We start from the raw sequence: 17,497 nt of genomic DNA on the forward strand, positions 1-17,497 counted from the left end.
TGCATCTCTACCACCTCCATGTCACAGTATGGATAAGGAGTGAGAGTCAGCAGCCGACAGCAAAATACTTTCATATCAGGAATCAACATAGCCTATGCACTATTACTGTCGACCAAATAATGGTTTTAGAACAATCTACAGAAACGTTGTGTAGCTAAATCAGACGGAAGCAAAATGCTTGGGTAAGAGGAAGGCAATTTTTGGTTTATCGTCCCCGCTCTAAGCTGGAGTAATGGTCTGATAGTTGTACAGTGTAACTGATCTCCCGCTCTGTCTATCTCTCTCTGTGTCTCTCCTCTCAGTTGGGACCCCTAACTCTGCCTTCCCCAAACTGAGTGAGGGTCTTGGAGACCTGGACAGTCTAGAGTACACTCCAAACACACACTTTGACTACAGCCTGAGCCCCTATAGCCTGGACCAGCTACAGGAGGAGGACAGGGAGAGCGGGTAAGATGGACCCCAAGCAGGGGAAAGCGTAGGGCCTAGGAACCAGTCAAAAGTAGTGCACTAAATAGGGAATAGGGTACCATTTTAGACCTTTTCATTTTATCTACCCTCTGAAATGTATATTATTTACCCCTATTGTGGACTTTTATATTTATTTTTTTTATTTTTAGGTTTGACATTGTAGTTGTTTCATGCAGGCAGAGTATGAGTATGTGAAGCTTTGTCATGCAGGACACGTAGTTAATTGTTTCCTCTTGTTTCAGAATTCTTGAAGGAACACCCAAGGCTATCAGAAGGTGAGTATTTTCTGTTCTGTGTTTTGACCTACTTGGCCTACTACTACTTCTGACAAAGGCAATGGTCAGATAGTTTATTAGAGTTTTTAGTCAGTGCCCTAAACCTCTTCGGACAAAATGTGGATTACTTTTATCAGAAGTGCTGTGGTTAGAAACTGAGTTTTTCGATATTTCCTAACATCTTCTGTTATATTTCGTGACTCCATTTATCTTAATCAGATGGTGTATTTAAGGTTGTAACCAGTCTCGTGACTGCTGCTGCCTATCTCCCAGGTTGGATGGCCTTGGTTCTACAGATGTGCAGAGTGAAGACGACCAAGGAGGCACTGACTCTGAGCACGACCCCCTCAACTGGCAGCAGCTGGTGGGACGTGAGGTCCTGGCCGGACTCCAGCCCCACGAGATCAAGAGACAGGAAGTCATTAATGGTAACTTGCTGTTCGAATTGTAACCCAGTCACCATAATATAAATAAATGGGGCCCCTGTAACCTGACCAGGGAAAAACTCTGGGCCCTAGTGATTGGCTTTACATGATTTGGAAAAACCCAGGGCCCTGTACATACTGAATGTCTGTTAGTCATTCACTCTTTTAGATAGGCAGATTATTGTTCAGTAGGAAAAATCACTGTTAACCGCTTACACTCCTGGGAATTGGCCTATATGTATAAGTCTAAATTGAAATGTTTCTTACAGAAGAAATATGGAAAGCATATGCATAAACATGGTAGCAATCAAAAGTGAACAGTTTGGAGATTGTTGAAAAATTATTATTAAAGGTGAGGACAAAACAGATAATCTGACAAGACTGAATCCAAACATTACATTGTTGATTTTGTGTATTTTACATTTACTCTACACTTCGAGGAATTTGTTGATAACACAATCATAAATTTAATCTGGATGCATTCAGTAACATAAGAATATTCATGGGAAACTTGGGGTATGTTCAACATAAGACAAATGAAAATGACAAGGGTTTGTGTGAGCGGTCTAACTGGTGTCTCCAAGTGGGGACACACCTCTCCAAAGTGTGAACAGGTCCTATGTAATTTCAACTCAATGAATAGTCTTCAACTATAAGGTGCTATTTTGAGCTCTCCTAGCTGGGCTGTTGAGGTCTGAGAGCAAGCAGACTTGTAGTTGTTTTCGTTGGATCACAGCCCTGCATCCCCGCCTTTACACAATTACTGTTGTTGTTTAACGCATTCAGAAAACAAATGACATTTTCTTTGCAAATAGTCTGGGTAGCCATTTGATTACATGTTCAGGAGTCTTATGGCTTGGAAGCTGTTTAGAAGCCTTTTGGACCTAGACGTGGTGCTCTGGTACCGCTTGTCGTGCGGTAGCCAAGAGAACAGTCTATGACTAGGGTGGATGGAGCCTTTTACGATTGTTAGGGCCTTCCTCTGACACCGCCTGGTATAGAGGTCCTGGATGGCAGGAAGCTTGGCCCCGGTAATGTACTGGGCCATATGCACTAACCTCTGTAGTGCCTTGCGGTCGGAGGCCGAGCAGTTGCCATACCAGGCAGTGATGCAACCCATCAGGATGCTCTCGATGTTGCAGCTGTAAAATCTTTTGAGGATCTGAGGACCCATGACCAATCTTTTCATTCTCCTGAGGGGGAATAGGTTTTGTCGTGCCCTCTTCACGACTGTCTTGGTGTGCTTGGACCATGTTAGTTTGTTGGTGATGTGGACGCCAAGGAACTTGAAGCTCTCAACCTGCTCCACTACAGCCCCGTCAGTGAGAATGGGGGCGTGCTCAATCCTCTATTCCTGTAGTCCACAATCATGTCCTTTGTCTTGATCACGTTAAGGGAGAGGTTGTTGTCCTGGCACCACATGGTCAAGTCTCTGACCACCTCCCTATAGGCTGTCTCATCGTTGTCAGTGATCAGGCCTAAAACGGTCCATTATATATCGCAATCTGGTCAGGTAGGCATCGTTTGAAAGCGTGTTCTATTGCCAACATGGCTAGCTAAATTACAAAATACAATCTCAGTGTTGGGCTTTCTCAAGGCAATTCCGAGAAGCAGATCGTAATTTTGGTGTGAGTAGAGTCACGAGTGCATTCAGATGCGTTTTCGCCGCCAAATTTCTTCACAACCCAGGGTATGACGCCATGTCATCTTGTAACTACATCAAGCGTTGTGATCATAAATGTTGGCACTGTATATTAAATGAGTTTGTAAATATGAAGTGCACATTTGGACTGAAAGGGGTTTGGCTTGCTTGTATGACATCAAAGTGGTGTATATATTCTAATCCTCAATGTCTCATCTTTCAAAATACATCAAGTCCTCTTTATGTAATCATTTATATACAGCATTTCCCTCACTCAAGACAACAAAGAAATATGCACAAGTTGACCAGTTAGCGGGAGGGATGGGGGCAACTGCTTAGAACCACTGTCAATAAAAAACAGTACTGTGCTGTGAAGCAGAGACCCTGAGCTCTGACGTCATGTACAACATGTTACTGTTCAGCCACTGCGTCCCAATTTAGGCACTTATCAGTGTCCAAATCTGCTATTTGAACCCGTCTACGAGTGTAAAGTGTTAAGAGTGCAATCAAACAACTCAATCAAACAAACCTTTATTCGTATATCACTTTTACAAATGCATCTTTCCCAGTAGGAACCTTGGCCAAAACCCCAAAAACAAGCTGAAATACCCGTTCTCATTATTACTCTTTATCGGCCTTTTATGGTTGTCTAATGTAGTCATTTATCAGTATGTGTCTGCAATAGTGATTAGAGCTGTCTGTGTCTACAGAGCTGTTCTACACTGAGAGGGCCCACCTGCGGATGCTCAAAGTGCTGGACAACATCTTCTACCAGAAGCTCACCAGAGAGGGCATACTGCCTGCTGCCGACATCAAGAACATCTTCACCAACCTGGAGGACATTGTTCAACTGCATGGTACTTGCACGCATGGACATAAGCGCACACAGGCATGTATATGCATGTACGCACACATACACACACAGAATGACCCTCTTTACATTCCCTTTCATTTTGAATTTCAGTTTGGATATCTGAGCAAATGGTAACAATTCGGAAAAGAAACGAGACGTCCGTAATCGACCAAATAGGAGACGACTTGCTGTCCTGGGTGAGTACAGCTCTTTTTATTTTTTTATTTTGAAGCCTTTTCCCCAACGGAATATGATTTATGTAATAATTGTGTTGTTGGAGAGAAGTGTCTCTCTCGCTCTCTCACAATCCACAAAAGCGGTGCCATTGCCTGAAATTCCTTTTCACTGCAGAATAAACGTCCACTTTTTGTTGTTGTATGGGATTGCTTATCTTTTTAATTGGCTTTGAACTGGAGGGTAAAGATTGCTGCTGTGTTTTTGCGGAATGGAAGTAAAATTGTGAAATGATAGTGTGCCACAGATAGACTGGCGGAACCCATCAACTAACCTGGTCCCAGATATATATGTGTGCTTCAGCAAACCCCTCTGTCTATACATGTATAATAATAATTCATTGGCTTTATAAAGAGCTTTTTCCAGGTGCTCAACGTGCTTACATAGAAAGGGGAAAGCTCGCCTTATCCACCGGCAATGTGACGCACCCACTCGGGTGGTGCACGGGAACCATTCGTGCCTGAACGCGGAGACAACCATGATAACCAAAATGTAGCTGTGACAGAATCATGACAACAATGGTAGTCAGGGGGAATTGGCTAAAGCATGTACGTGGTCGATTTTAGACCCCTTGATCTGGCACACTGCCACCACACACGCAACAACCAGTGGGTTGGCTTGGCGACAGGCAGTTGCCATGGCGACTGACCCTGATTCGCCTGGCTCGCCTGTGTTTTCCAGTTCAGCAGGGGCGAGGAGGAGAAGATCAAGCAGGCAGTGGGCACGTTCTGCAGCAACCAGCCCTTCGCTCTGGAGCTCATCAAGAGCAGGCAGAAGAAGGACTCGCGCTTCACCTCCTTCATGCAGGTAAGTGGAGGAATGGAGGAGAGAAGAGGAGGACGGAGGGCAGCGCTGGGACTGGAGTGCGCACACGGGGCTATTGTGCACTGCCTGTTACTTGAGGTTTAGGTCAGGTATTTGACTGTGTAATTCACTTCTGCAGACTCTACAGTACAATGTCTGTGACAGGGTGTGGGATGTTTGTGGGAAGCAAGAGGAGTTCAATGGTAGCATTTTTTATTTATTTTTTGTTAATTTTAAGTTCAAAGTTCAAATGAATTTGACGTAAATGACACATTAAAACATACGTTGTAGAAAGTAGCTTTGACAGAGCTACATCTTCAATGTTAAAGTCACTGGTGGGCGAAGTATATACATGAGCGAAAGGGATGCATCTTGCCTGTTTTGTTGCCCTTTTCATCATTCCTGCGGCCTTCTTTCCTAACTTCACTGTGCGTTTGCAGGAAGCTGAGAGTAACCGACTGTGTCGAAGACTCCAACTGAAGGACATCATTCCTGTGGAGATGCAGAGGCTCACCAAGTACCCTCTCCTACTGGAGAACATCGCCAAGTACACAGGTGGGCCACACGCACATTCCTATACCTCTTTCACTCTACTAAGCCAAGCTGTACTGTACTGGGCTGACTACACACCCACCGTAGTTGCTGGAACCGTGCTAGTGAGCCAACACAATGAGCCAGTACAGTACGGTTCTGTTTGGCATGATAGTGTAAAAAGGGTACTAGACTCTGACAATGAGTAATGATGACACTGGGCTCAAAGCAACTACAAATCTACCATTCCAGTGTTTTTCTTGCTATACTTTATTTACTTTGCCACCATGGCATTTTTTTGCCTTTACCTCCCTTATCTCACATCATTTGCTCACATTGTATATAGTCTTATTTTTTTTCTACTGTATTATATGTTTGTTTACTCCATGTGTAACTCTGTTATGTTGTCGAACTGCTTTGCTTTATCTTGGCCAGGTCGCAATTGTAAATGAGAACTTGTTCTCAACTTGCCTACCTGGTTAAATAAAGGTGAAATAAATAAAATAAAATAAAAAAAAAAAGCAGACCAGGCCATCGCAGTGATGCAGGGCAGCGCGCTTACAGCAGCGTTAATGATAGAAGTGTCCTTCCGCTGTGGTGCTTCAGTGACCGCCCTGTGTGTGTGTACGTACGTGTGTTGGGAGCTGCCAGCCCAGCTCATCACTGTATGCAATGATAATTGTGATATATGTATGTCATGTCTAAACTAGGGCATTTTCAGTGACCCGGGAGAGCTGGCATTGCGCCAGCCATTAGCAAATTACAGCTGTGCTCTCGGTTAAACTGAGATTATTATTTTGGCATTTTCCAAAGTTGGTAATGCACATTTTGTGAGATGTTCTCGCATTATTTGGGTCCCATCGTTTTTAATCTTGGCTGTGGTTTAGTTCTCCTGGCATAAAATGCATTGAACATAAAGCAGCTATTAGGAATGTTAATGCCCTCTACTTGGTCTTCATTTCCGAGTGATCAGCTGCTAATTGGGGCAGGAAAATATCCATTTGTTGGTCAGTACCCCACAGAGGCAGTTTTTTTCTTCTGTTTTTCTCCACAAAATCTTCAGCTCTCTCTCATAATTTCATTTCAGATGACACAGTGGAGAAAGATAAGGTAAAGAAGGCGGGCGACTGCTGCAGGAAGATCCTCAATCACGTCAACCAAGCAGTGAAGGAATCTGAAAACAAGCAGGTGGGTGTGACTTAGCCTCATCTGGGAACGGAGGGGACGGCAACACAGCCACATCTCTCTTATCTTATTTCACCCCTGCTCGGCCTACAGGGCCTCAGCCACCCGAAAATCTGTCCTCTTTTCTCCCACTGTTCCTCTGAGAGAAAGCAGAGATGATGGCAGGTGATGGATTGCAGGGAAAATATCGGGTTTGTGTTTGTTGGTTAGAGTGTAATAGTGCCTGTAGCAGCAGAGTATCCAGCTTACGCCTGTTTTTCTGTGTACCTCTCTTTCTCGCTCTCTTCTTCTCCCCGTCCCTCTTTCTTTCCACAGAGGCTGGAGGACTACCAGAGGCGGCTAGACCTCTCGTCTCTGAAGCAGACAGAGAACCCCATGATTTCAGAGCTCAAGGTGAGGCGATCTATAAAGTGTTTTCTGCTCCTGCCCTCAAAAATAAATTTTAGTTTGTTTTGGTTTCTGCAAGGGAGCCACTGCAGTTATAAAAGGGGAAATTATTTGTTTAAATGTCAGCTGCTAGTGCTTGAAATGTGACTAGATCATGCAGCTCCATTCTTTGGGGTGGAGAGTATCTTTTTTCCAAAGTGAAAGCTAATAGGGATCTGACTAAACAAGTAAGCTCAGCTAATCTGACCTTTTGACCTTTCCTCCCTCCACACTCAGAACCTGGACCTGACCAAGAAGAAGATGGTCCATGAGGGACCACTGTCATGGAAGGTCAACAAGGACAAGACTATTGGTATGTTTTTGACTTTATCAGGCGTTTATGTGGATAAGTAGGGTCAAGGAGGTTTTTCCTGACCAATGTGATCCAACTAGGGAAAACTCTTGGCCCTAGTTGTGGACTACAACTGCAAACAGAGCCCTGACTAATTCAATGTCAGGTCATGTGGTCAGGAAAAACTCCTGGCCCCTAAGACAAACTACATGATGTAATGGGAGAAATTATAAAAGAAACACCATTGTTGCCTAATGAGATATAATTGTGACATCTATGTCCAGTGTAGTGTTCTATGTAATTCTGTGGTTTAATCTCTTGTTCTGGTCTCAGAGCTGTACACCCTGCTCCTGGAGGACATCCTGGTGCTGCTGCAGAAGCAGGACGAGCGGCTCATCCTCAAGTGCCACAGCAAAAACCTGTCTGGCACCGCCGACACCAAGCACATCTTCAGCCCCATCATCAAGCTCAACGCGGTGCTGGTGCGCTCTGTGGCCACAGGTGAGTTGCCATAGAGATACAGTCATACCATTCGTTTCCCTGACAAAGATGGCCACCCTGTAGTCATGCTACCTGGAATGCAGATGTCCGTTCTATTGAAATCTGTTTGAGTTACAGTACCAGTCAAAAGTTTGGACACACCTACACTTTTTTTGCTTACTACATGATTCCATATGTGTTGTTTCATAGTTTTGATGTCTTCACTATTATTATACAATGTAGAAAATAGTAAAAATAAAGAGAACCCCTGGAATGAGTAGGTGTGTGCAAACTGTTGACTGGTACTGTAGATCCAACCTTGTTAACACAATGACTCCTAGCTCACATTACACCCTATCCCCCCTATATAGTGTACTACTTTTGACCATAGCCCTATGTGACGGTGGTCAAAAGTAGTGCACAATATAGGGGGATAGGGTGTAATGTGAGACAGTCAGGAGTACCCTATTTTCCTGCTATTCCCTTTCCCAACAGACAACAAGTCATTCTTTGTTCTCTCAATGTCGGACAACGGGGCCCAAATCTACGAGCTGATGGCCCAGACCGTATCAGAGCAGAGAATGTGAGTCCTCCTGATACTGTGGTTTAGTCATTATAGCCACAACTTTAAAACCCCATTCGGTTTAGCTTAATTCACTGGAGTAGGTAGAAGTTTCCCCTAACCACTGATATAGGGTCAGATCTTTTTCTTACCCGTCTTAATAGTGAAGGTTAGCTATGGAGGTAGGGTTATCTGATCCTAGGTCTGTGGTAAGGAACACCTTTTACCCACAGTCTACTCACCTCTGTCTCGGTGTGTCTGTCCATCTGTCTGTGTGTTGTCATCCTCCCTCCACCAGGTGGCAGCGGCATATCACCCAGAGAGCGGACGTCATGAAAGTGAAGCCGAACAGCGTCATCCCCTTACCTCAAACAGAGTACGTTCCTCCTCTCAGTATAAAACTTTTTTGGTGTCTTTGGTTTTATTCATCAGCAAATGTATTTCATGATGACCATGAACTTGCTTCTCCTGATACTGACTCTGTGTTCTCTCCCACCGTGTCAGTGGAGAGAGAGACGGTGTGGAGATCATCACTGCAGGCATAGCCCAACTCAGTAAGGACCCGGACCGCATCTCCTCTGGAAGCAGCCAGTCTATAGGTATCTAAACTAGCACCCCATCTCTCCATGTTCCCCCGTCTATAGGGATATTTGAAAACTTCTTCAGCAACAGTTAGGGACATTGTGTAATGTGCAGTGGAAGCTGATGTCACTTTAGAACACAGGAAAGGCTTATTTCAATGGCTGGAATGGAATGTATGAAACCGAGTCAATGTCTTTGATACCTTTCCATTTATTCCATCCCAGCTATTACGTTCCACCCTCCACCAGCCTCCACTAGTAACATGCTCCAGTAGAATCCATCTAGATTGACTGAATGCACATCAAGGTCTCCTTGTTCTCTCCCCAAATAAAGAGGGCTGCGCTGCCTCTGGAGGCGAGATGCAGACCTCTCTCCCAGATGCCAACCCATTTGAAGGACTCAAGCCCGAAGAGGAGGAGCCCAACCGGGAGGAGGGGCTTTACGGGGACCCGGACCTTGCAGATAGGCTGCCCTTCCGCATGGCCGTAGACGGGCTCAGCGACTCGGACGGTGTGTGCTTCAGTCCTTCTAGAGCTGACGATGCTTTAAAGACATGTGAGTGAAAGGACATCTGCCTCAATCGCCTAGGTCTCAAGTCTGGAGTGGGTTAAGACTTTTCTGACCAGGAAAACTCTAGTTAGTTATATGAACCTGGTCAGGGATAGCTCTCCACTGTAAACATATATAGATTTTATGTGGGCGTCTTAACCGTATCTGTGTCCTCTAGTGTCAGCGCTGAAGCAGGTCCTTGTGACCCAGCTCATGTCACAGGAGGACGGCGAAGGCGCCGGGCGCTCCTCCTCGGGGGGCGGGCGTCTTCTCAGGACCACGTCCCTGAGGACCCCCGTGGACAGCCGGGCCCGGGTGGCGGTTCAGAACGGCTCAGGGAGGTGCACCCAGGCAAGCCACCCCGAGGACCCGGCTCAGGACCTGGTGTCTGGGGACACGGGCTTCTTTGAGTCCCCTGAGGATTATGGTAAACTTGCAGTTGTGTGTGTGTGTGTGTGTGTGTGTGTGTGTGTGTGTGTGTGAGAGAGAGAGAGAGAGATCTGTGTTTTTTTATCCTGTTCTTGGGGACCCATGGGGGTGCAAATTTGTGAACGACCGGCTCGATTCGGTCTTACGTAGCAAATTTACTCAGCGCTAGAAAATGGTATACCATACAGTTGAGGAACAATGGGAAATAAATTCTGCTTTGAAAGTTGATAAACTTGTAACCTCACTTTTGAGAAAATGGTACTACTACTGGAGAGCTCTTTTTTGTCTACACCCATTCAGCATCGTTCACACCCTCTTAAGCTATAGCCCCACCCATCTCTTTAAGGGTTGATCTGAGTGTTCTGTCCTAACAGCAGTCAAGCACCCAAGCTAACTGGCTAACATTGGCTAGCTTGCAGGCTACTCTATCCACAGTTTTTGCAGTGACATCATTGACATTCTATTGAAATGATTACTTGCATAATGGAGTCTTTTTTGTTAAGACATGCTAGATAAACAATTAACCATAATCCCAACACATGATGTTACTACCCTACATTAATCTGCAGGTAGCTAACCAACCAGGTTCAATGTTAGCTAGTTAACATTAGGCAATAATTAGCAAAGCAAATGGCTCTGAGATACAAATAATATTACTACACAGATCATACACGTAACGTTAACTAGCTGGCTAGCTAACAGTACACTTGAACTTGAAATGAAAACTGCTTTCTCACAAAATTAGAAACGTGTAATATATGAAAATGTAGCTAGCTTTCCCGTATACATGGACAGACGCTTCTCACTCTCTCACGGATGCCATGGTTGCCCTTAGTTTGAAGATGCAATCCTTAGCTATCATACTCTAATTCCACTGATTTCAAAACTCGGTCCTCCAGAAAGTTGAGAGCAACACTTATCCAGTGTTACTACACAATATATATTTTTTAAAGCAGCGTTAGACAGGATTACCTACACAGACCAACCAGCTCAAATAGACATAAGCGCGCTACTTGGCAGACCAATCTGAACTCATCTCTCGGCATGCCCAGCCCACTCATTACCTCAGCCAATCCATTGCTAGCGGGAAGGTTACTTACTTTTTCTGCGGCTATACCAACTAGGCTCGTAATTTAACAATTTTATTTGTATTTACAGATGGCATACTAGTTTATTATTAAGGCACATGAAAGTTCACATGTTCCAGAAGGCATTTCTGCCCAGAAATACATTTTGATAAAAAAAATGTAAACGTTTACGTTCAAATGGCTCTACTGTGAAGTAGTAACGCGCGACATACGCCTAATGTCCTGAAACAAGTCACATTTTTTGTTCTAGCTCAGCACCAACCCACCTGATTCAGTTCCTAATCAGTTGGACCTTGTTGCGTCTCCCAGCAGGGTACCTGGTCTTGGAGGGCTACGGGGGCTCGGGGGAGAGCAGCACGGACGACGACCTCCAGGCCACGGGGAAGCAGCTGAGCGCCTCGCGGGGCTGCGGGGCAGGAGACTCTGGGATCAGCCTAAGGTTTTCCTCTGCCTCACAGGCAGGCAGCATCTCCAGCTTCAGCCGACAGGTCCTGTCCCACATCCGCAACCTGCAGACCAACCTCAACCACCTCAAGGTACGTGGGTGGGATGGTTGGATGACTGACCGACTGATTTGCTGACATTGGTTGACTGACTGACTGACTGGTTGACTGACTGACTGGTTGACTGACTGACTGGTTGACTGACTGACTGACTGACTGACTGGTTGACTGACTGACTGACTGACTGGTTGGTTGACTGACTGACTGGTTGGTTGGTTGGTTGACTGACTGACTGGTTGGTTGGTTGGTTGACTGACTGACTGACTGACTGACTGACTGACTGGTTGGTTGACTGACTGGTTGACTGGTTGGTTGGTTGATTAACCCTCTAAAGTCTGAGCCCTGTCTAACCCGGGGGGATGAAACATTGAATTTGGCATTACTGCTATTAGCCAATAGAAACGCATTGAATAACAGATTCACTACATGGAACAATAGATAGTCCCCCAAAAAATAAAAAGGAAGTTTGTTCTGAAGTGTCTGTCCTATATCTGAGAGATTTAAGAAAGATCAGGAAATTATTGTAGAACATTTTTTTACATGTATTTATCCCCATAGTTTAGGTAATAAACCATCTCCATATATACTTCCATTCTTCTTAACTGGTATCAGGGAATTCAGATTAGGCTTGTGGGCGTCCTAGACCAAAACGGAGAGGGCCAACGTGTTCGTGAGAGTCTCATCTTTCAATAGCCACACTGTTCGGATGCAACAGGCATTTTTGTGAGAAGACCGTTTTTTCCGGGATGTCTCATGGTCTGACAAACATTGCTTTAGCTCTGCCACCTTTCACTGCAGATTCAGAAGGGTGGATTGAGACGCAGCCCATGCAACAACAAAAAAAAACATCTCTCTAGCTTAAATAGACAGATTTTGATGGGGATTTTTGTATTATGTTCATTCGATTTCCGCGGTGCCACGGAAATTGTAGGCTAAGGGTTCATTAGTAAATGTGACTTTATTGCGTATCAATCCTGATTGCAGACTGATCCCTGCTTGTTTGTTTTCTCTCAGGAGGTAGAGGCCAAGTATCACAGTCTACTACGCCAAAGGCCGGCCAGGTCATCGACAGACATGGACGATAACAAAGGTAACATGGCTGTTGTCTTACAGATTCCTTTTCTCCCTTTCAGTGTCTCAGTATTTATTAGAAAACCCAAGAGCATGCGAGGTGTGACAGCTGAGTTATTGTTTATGGTCTGACTGCCTTGGCCCTTTCTGTTATTATCTTGTTCCTAGATAAGAGATAGTCACGGAAATCCCACCCCTCCCAGGCCCCTGCATCAGGCCGTAAGGGAGGACGTGAAGATGGAAGAGTTGATTTCTGCCTCCCTGCTGTCTCGTTGACCTGGATGTCCTCTATTAGCTTGTCCACTCAACTGCTGAGTACCCTCTTCCTCCTCCCACCGTGGTTCTCCCCGAGAGACTGAGCATGAGCGAGAGACAGCTGGAGGAAGGGTGGTTTCTTTGGATCTCTCCCCCCCCGCTCCATCCGTCAGCACAAGGCAATCAGGGAAGAGGGACTGTCCTGAACCTGGCCCTGCCCCCCCCTCCACTGCTGCGTGTCCCCACTCCAATGGCGGTGGGTCGCCCAGTGTCTCCCCTCCTTTCTCTCTACTCCTAGTCATCCCTGCAAGAAAGAGAACTATACCAAAATGTACAAAGCTGTGTGTTTAGGATATATATTATACACAAAAAAAGAGAAGAAAAAGGAACATTTTAAGATAATGTATTACTTTTTTTTTTTTTTTTATCCCAAGATGTATTTATTTTCTCTTGTGTTTTCCCATGTTGCTTGCATGCTTTTTTTGGCCATTTGGACCTCCTTTTAGGCTGCTCCACCTGCGTCGGTGCACATGCTATCCTATCCTTAATGAACACAGGAAGAATATGCTTGGACTGATAGGGCATAGAGTTGCACTTTGTGTGGAGCCCCCATAGGATGGTGGCATGCCAAAGTCAGGGGCTCTGTCCTGGTCCTCAGTGCATTTCTACACCTGGCTAAAACTCACCCCCCCCACTCCCGTTGGTAATGATGCCTGGTTTCCCCCTCTGTGCTGCCATGCTACTGCTGATGTGCCAGTGATCTGACAATTCTAGCTGATAATGTCAAAGTTCACACATTTATAAATGATCAAGTTGGAAGGTTATGCATAACTTTAATAAAACAATGCCATGCCATTTCTAAAACTTAACACTGTTTATTCCTTTAGTCCTGTTCTCTTTGCTTAGGTTTTTTCCCCCCAATGTGGCTTTGTGGTCAGAAATGGGGATGGGCTTTAAATGTTCTCACCTTCTCTTACTTCTGATCCTGTAGATAAATCACTACAACTATATGATAAACAAGGAGACAAGATGGGACAGAAAGAGTTACTTTGACTTTTTTCAGCACCATTTTCCATCAGAGTGAGGTACCTATTGGAGGAACATGGAGTTAGCCTACTCATAAAATGTAACCGTCATAGTAAATGTACAGCTTTTTCTCTACAGTTTTGCTCAATACTGACCAATCAGGTAAGTAGTGAACAAAATAGTGTGGCCTATGAGTTTAACTATGTAGGAACATGTTGCTAAGCTTTTGTTAGGTAACTGTAAATTCATTTTGACCATATACAGTAGTTTTGTATTTCTCAGATTTCAAATGTTTTTACATGGTATTGCTGAATCCATTCCATGACTTAATTAATCAAGAACAAGGCAATTAGGTTGTCCTTTTCCTCCTATAGGAAGATTCATACACTTGACATACACCAGTAGGGGCCAGGCTTTTACCATCTACCAGATAGACATGAGCAGGACCTACCCTGAAACATGCAATGACATCAGTGTTCTGTCTTAAACAAAGAGTTCTTTTGCTGCTAAATGTGTATCTAGTCTGTTATCTGATTCAGCTCAACATATCTCATTAAAAATGTTCTTCAGGCATCGGTCTGAAAGCTCAGCTACTGTCAAAGGTTCATAGCTAAATATACCTGAGAGAAAATGACATTGTATCCTGTTACTGCAAAGCAATGTCTGAAGAATAACTAAATCTGCTTTGGAATTTGACTTATGTACTTATCAAGGGTTTTGAGTTAAGTCTAGACTACTTGAAAGTGTGTACACATTAGTTTATTTTACATGTCTTGCTGGAGAGGAAACAGAAGCCTCCGTTAAAGGAGAATAAGTAATTAGAGGTTGAGTGACACATCTCCTGCCTCTCCTGAAGACATTCTGCAATGAAATGAAGACCGAGAAGAGAGAGGGATGGTAATTGATTGTCACATTTTCCACATGCACATGTCAATGACCTAATTTGAAGTGCTAGACAAAGGAGTGCACTGTCACATCTCAGGAGGGTCACTTCAGTTTGAGCTACCGACAAGCCATAGTTTTTCATTTTGCCTCTAAAGCATATTATTAAGTTATTGTCCCAATGTATAAGATAAGATGGAAATAGGATCTCTGATCTGAGTAAAGGTGTGTTGATGTCTTCAAGTGACCGTTTCTTCTTGCCAATAATATACAATTATATTTTCAATGTCATTTCCATGCACCACCTTTGCTGCATCAGTTATGTTACAAAAGAGTGACCTTTTCCTGCAAGGTGTATTACAAGGAGATTTGTGTCTCGTTGAGTAACACGTCTTCACGATTTCATGCAATTTTCTGTTACTTGATGCTCAGTTTCACCTAGAAGTGTTGCTTGTTTGTGATATGCGCGTAATTATGGTGCTTTAAGTGTGACTTAATTCTAAGATAAGGATGTTTGACGATATGACTCACTTCACAGGAGCCGCGTGCGTGCGTGCGTGCGTGCGTGCGTGCGTGCGTGCGTGCTTCCACCTGGTGTGAAGCAATTTTCACTCAGGCAACTGAATATTATAGATGCGTACATACCTACAGAATACGCAGACACACGCAAGTGTTTTTCACTGAGGCTGGTTTTGATGTGACGTTGTTATTCATTGTCACTCTACGATGACTACTTTCACTACTGCATACATGCAGCAGTCAGCCACTAAGACCTTATTCTAAAGAATTCATCACATATTTTTTTGCCTATAAACTATAACATTTTTTTGTATTATTTGAATGACTTGATTCTGGTAGAGCAGTGCTCATCAGGGACAATATTTGGTAACCCATCCAAGATGGAGAAAGCTGCTCACAATTGACTGCTGCCAGAAATTGAAATGTAGATTTTAAATGAATCAGCCACTTAGAAGGTCGTTAATGTTACACTGCTTTTGTTTAATGAGCTGTGGCTCTTTTTGAAGTGTTTGTCTTGTTTCTTTGTACATATACACTGAACAAAAATATCAAGTTTCATGCAACAATTATATAATTCATATTTATATAATTCATATTTCAATTGAAATAAATTCACATGACTGGGAATACAGATATGCATCTGTTGGTCACAGACCTTTAAAAAAAAAAAAGTAGAGGCGTGGATCAGAAAACCAGTCAAAATCTGGTGTGGCCACCATTTGCAAAGCGACACATCTAGAGTTGATCAGGCTGTTGATTGTGGCCTGTGGAATGTTGTCCCACTCTTCTTCAATGGCTGTGTGAAGTTGTTGGATATTGGCGGGAACTGGAACGCGCCGTTGTACATGTCGATTCAGAGCATCGCAAACATGCTTAATGGGTGACGTATGGTGAGTATGCGGGCCATGGAAGAACTGGGATATTTTCAGCTTCTAGGAATTGTGTACAGATTAGGGTTGAATATTTTCCCAGTATTTTACAAATGATCCATCCTGAGAATAAATCACTTTTGTCCCATGTAACCCGGTATTGCCCACCGAAGCTGGAAATGTCATTCAAAAGCATTATGAAGCATATAAATAGGCCTATGTCCGGATTTGATTAGAGCTTTGATCGAAAATTTAAGTCTGATGCTACCTCAGCCTGATGAGCCATACATTAAATAAATTTTATGAGTCCAAGCCCAAAAAAGACCAAATAATTGTGCTGTTATCCAATACAGTTCACCTGGCCGTGCTGCTGCTCCAGTTCCAACTGTTCTGCCTGCAGCTATGGAACCCTGACCTGTTCACCGGACGTGCTACCTGTCCCAGACCTGCTGGAACCCTGACCTATTCACCGGATGTGCTACCTGTCCCAGACCTGCTGTTTTCAACTCTCTAGAGACAGCAGGAGCGGTAGAGATACTCTCAAAGATCGTCTATGAAAAAGCCAACTGACACTTACTCTTGTGTTACTGACTTGTTGCACCCTCGACAACTACTATGATTATTTTTATTTGACAATGCTGGTCATTTATGAACATTTGAACATCTAGGCCATGTGCTGTTATAATCTCCACCCGGCACAGCCAGATGAGGACTGGCCACCCCTCATAGCCTGCCTGTTTATCTATATCCTGCCTGTTTGGCCCTGTCCGGGGGTATCATCGGATGGGGCCACAGTGTCTTCTGATCCCTCCTGTCTCAGCCTCCAGTATTTATGCTGCAGTAGTTTGTGTCGGGGGGCTAGGGTCAGTCTGTTACATCTGGAGTATTTCTCTTGTCTTATCCGGTGTCCTGTGTGAATTTAAATATGCTCTCTCTAATTCTCTCTTTCTTTCTTTCTCTCGGAGGACCTGAGCCCTAGGACCATGCCTCAGAACTACCTGGCATGATGACTCCTTGCTGTCCCCAGTCCACCTGGCCGTGCTGCTGCTCCAGTTTCAACGGTTCTGCCTGCGGCTATGGAACCCTGACCTGTTCACAGGACGTGCTTGTTGCACCCTCGACAACTACTATGATTATTATTATTTGACCATGCTGGTCATTTATGAACATTTTAACATCTTGACCATGTTCTGTTATAATATCCACCCGGCACAGCCAGAAGAGGACTGGCCACCCCTCAAAGCCTGGTTCCTCTCTAGGTTTCTTCCTAGGTTTTTGGCCTTTCTAGGGAGTTTTTCCTAGGGAGTTTTTCCTAGCCACCGTGCTTCTTTCACATGCATTGCTTGCTGTTTGGGGTTTTAGGCTGGGTTTCTGTACAGCACTTTGAGATATCAGCTGATGTACGAAGGGCTATATAAATAAATTTGATTTGATAGCCTGGTTCCTATAGGTTCCTTCCTAGGTTTTGGCCTTTCTAGGGAGTTTTTCCTAGCCAACGTGCTTCTACGCCTGCATTGCTTGCTGTTTGGGGTTTTAGGCTGGGTTTC

General features: G+C 44.3%; 1 protein-coding gene across 6 annotated transcripts in view; it reads left to right on the top strand.

Moving 5' to 3' along the window:
* Positions 1-13,523, top strand: part of LOC115205890 (Rho guanine nucleotide exchange factor (GEF) 12a) — an 80,916-nt gene extending 67,393 nt beyond the window's left edge. For all 6 annotated transcript variants that reach the window (XM_029772305.1, XM_029772308.1, XM_029772306.1 and 3 more), the window contains 19 exons: positions 303-447; positions 711-743; positions 1,017-1,171; positions 3,521-3,667; positions 3,775-3,860; positions 4,579-4,704; positions 5,142-5,256; positions 6,320-6,420; positions 6,733-6,810; positions 7,081-7,156; positions 7,469-7,636; positions 8,111-8,198; positions 8,476-8,553; positions 8,682-8,776; positions 9,093-9,314; positions 9,487-9,735; positions 11,135-11,361; positions 12,343-12,418; positions 12,568-13,523. In XM_029772305.1, the coding sequence (XP_029628165.1) occupies positions 303-447; positions 711-743; positions 1,017-1,171; positions 3,521-3,667; positions 3,775-3,860; positions 4,579-4,704; positions 5,142-5,256; positions 6,320-6,420; positions 6,733-6,810; positions 7,081-7,156; positions 7,469-7,636; positions 8,111-8,198; positions 8,476-8,553; positions 8,682-8,776; positions 9,093-9,314; positions 9,487-9,735; positions 11,135-11,361; positions 12,343-12,418; positions 12,568-12,578 (2,276 nt within the window). In that variant the 3' untranslated portion in view covers positions 12,579-13,523. The remainder of the gene's footprint in view (positions 1-302; positions 448-710; positions 744-1,016; positions 1,172-3,520; positions 3,668-3,774; positions 3,861-4,578; positions 4,705-5,141; positions 5,257-6,319; positions 6,421-6,732; positions 6,811-7,080; positions 7,157-7,468; positions 7,637-8,110; positions 8,199-8,475; positions 8,554-8,681; positions 8,777-9,092; positions 9,315-9,486; positions 9,736-11,134; positions 11,362-12,342; positions 12,419-12,567) is intronic.
* The last annotated feature ends 3,974 nt before the right edge of the window (positions 13,524-17,497 follow it).

Source organism: Salmo trutta, chromosome 13, assembly GCF_901001165.1.
Source record: "Salmo trutta chromosome 13, fSalTru1.1, whole genome shotgun sequence".
In the NCBI taxonomy this organism is placed as follows: Eukaryota; Metazoa; Chordata; class Actinopteri; order Salmoniformes; family Salmonidae; genus Salmo; species Salmo trutta.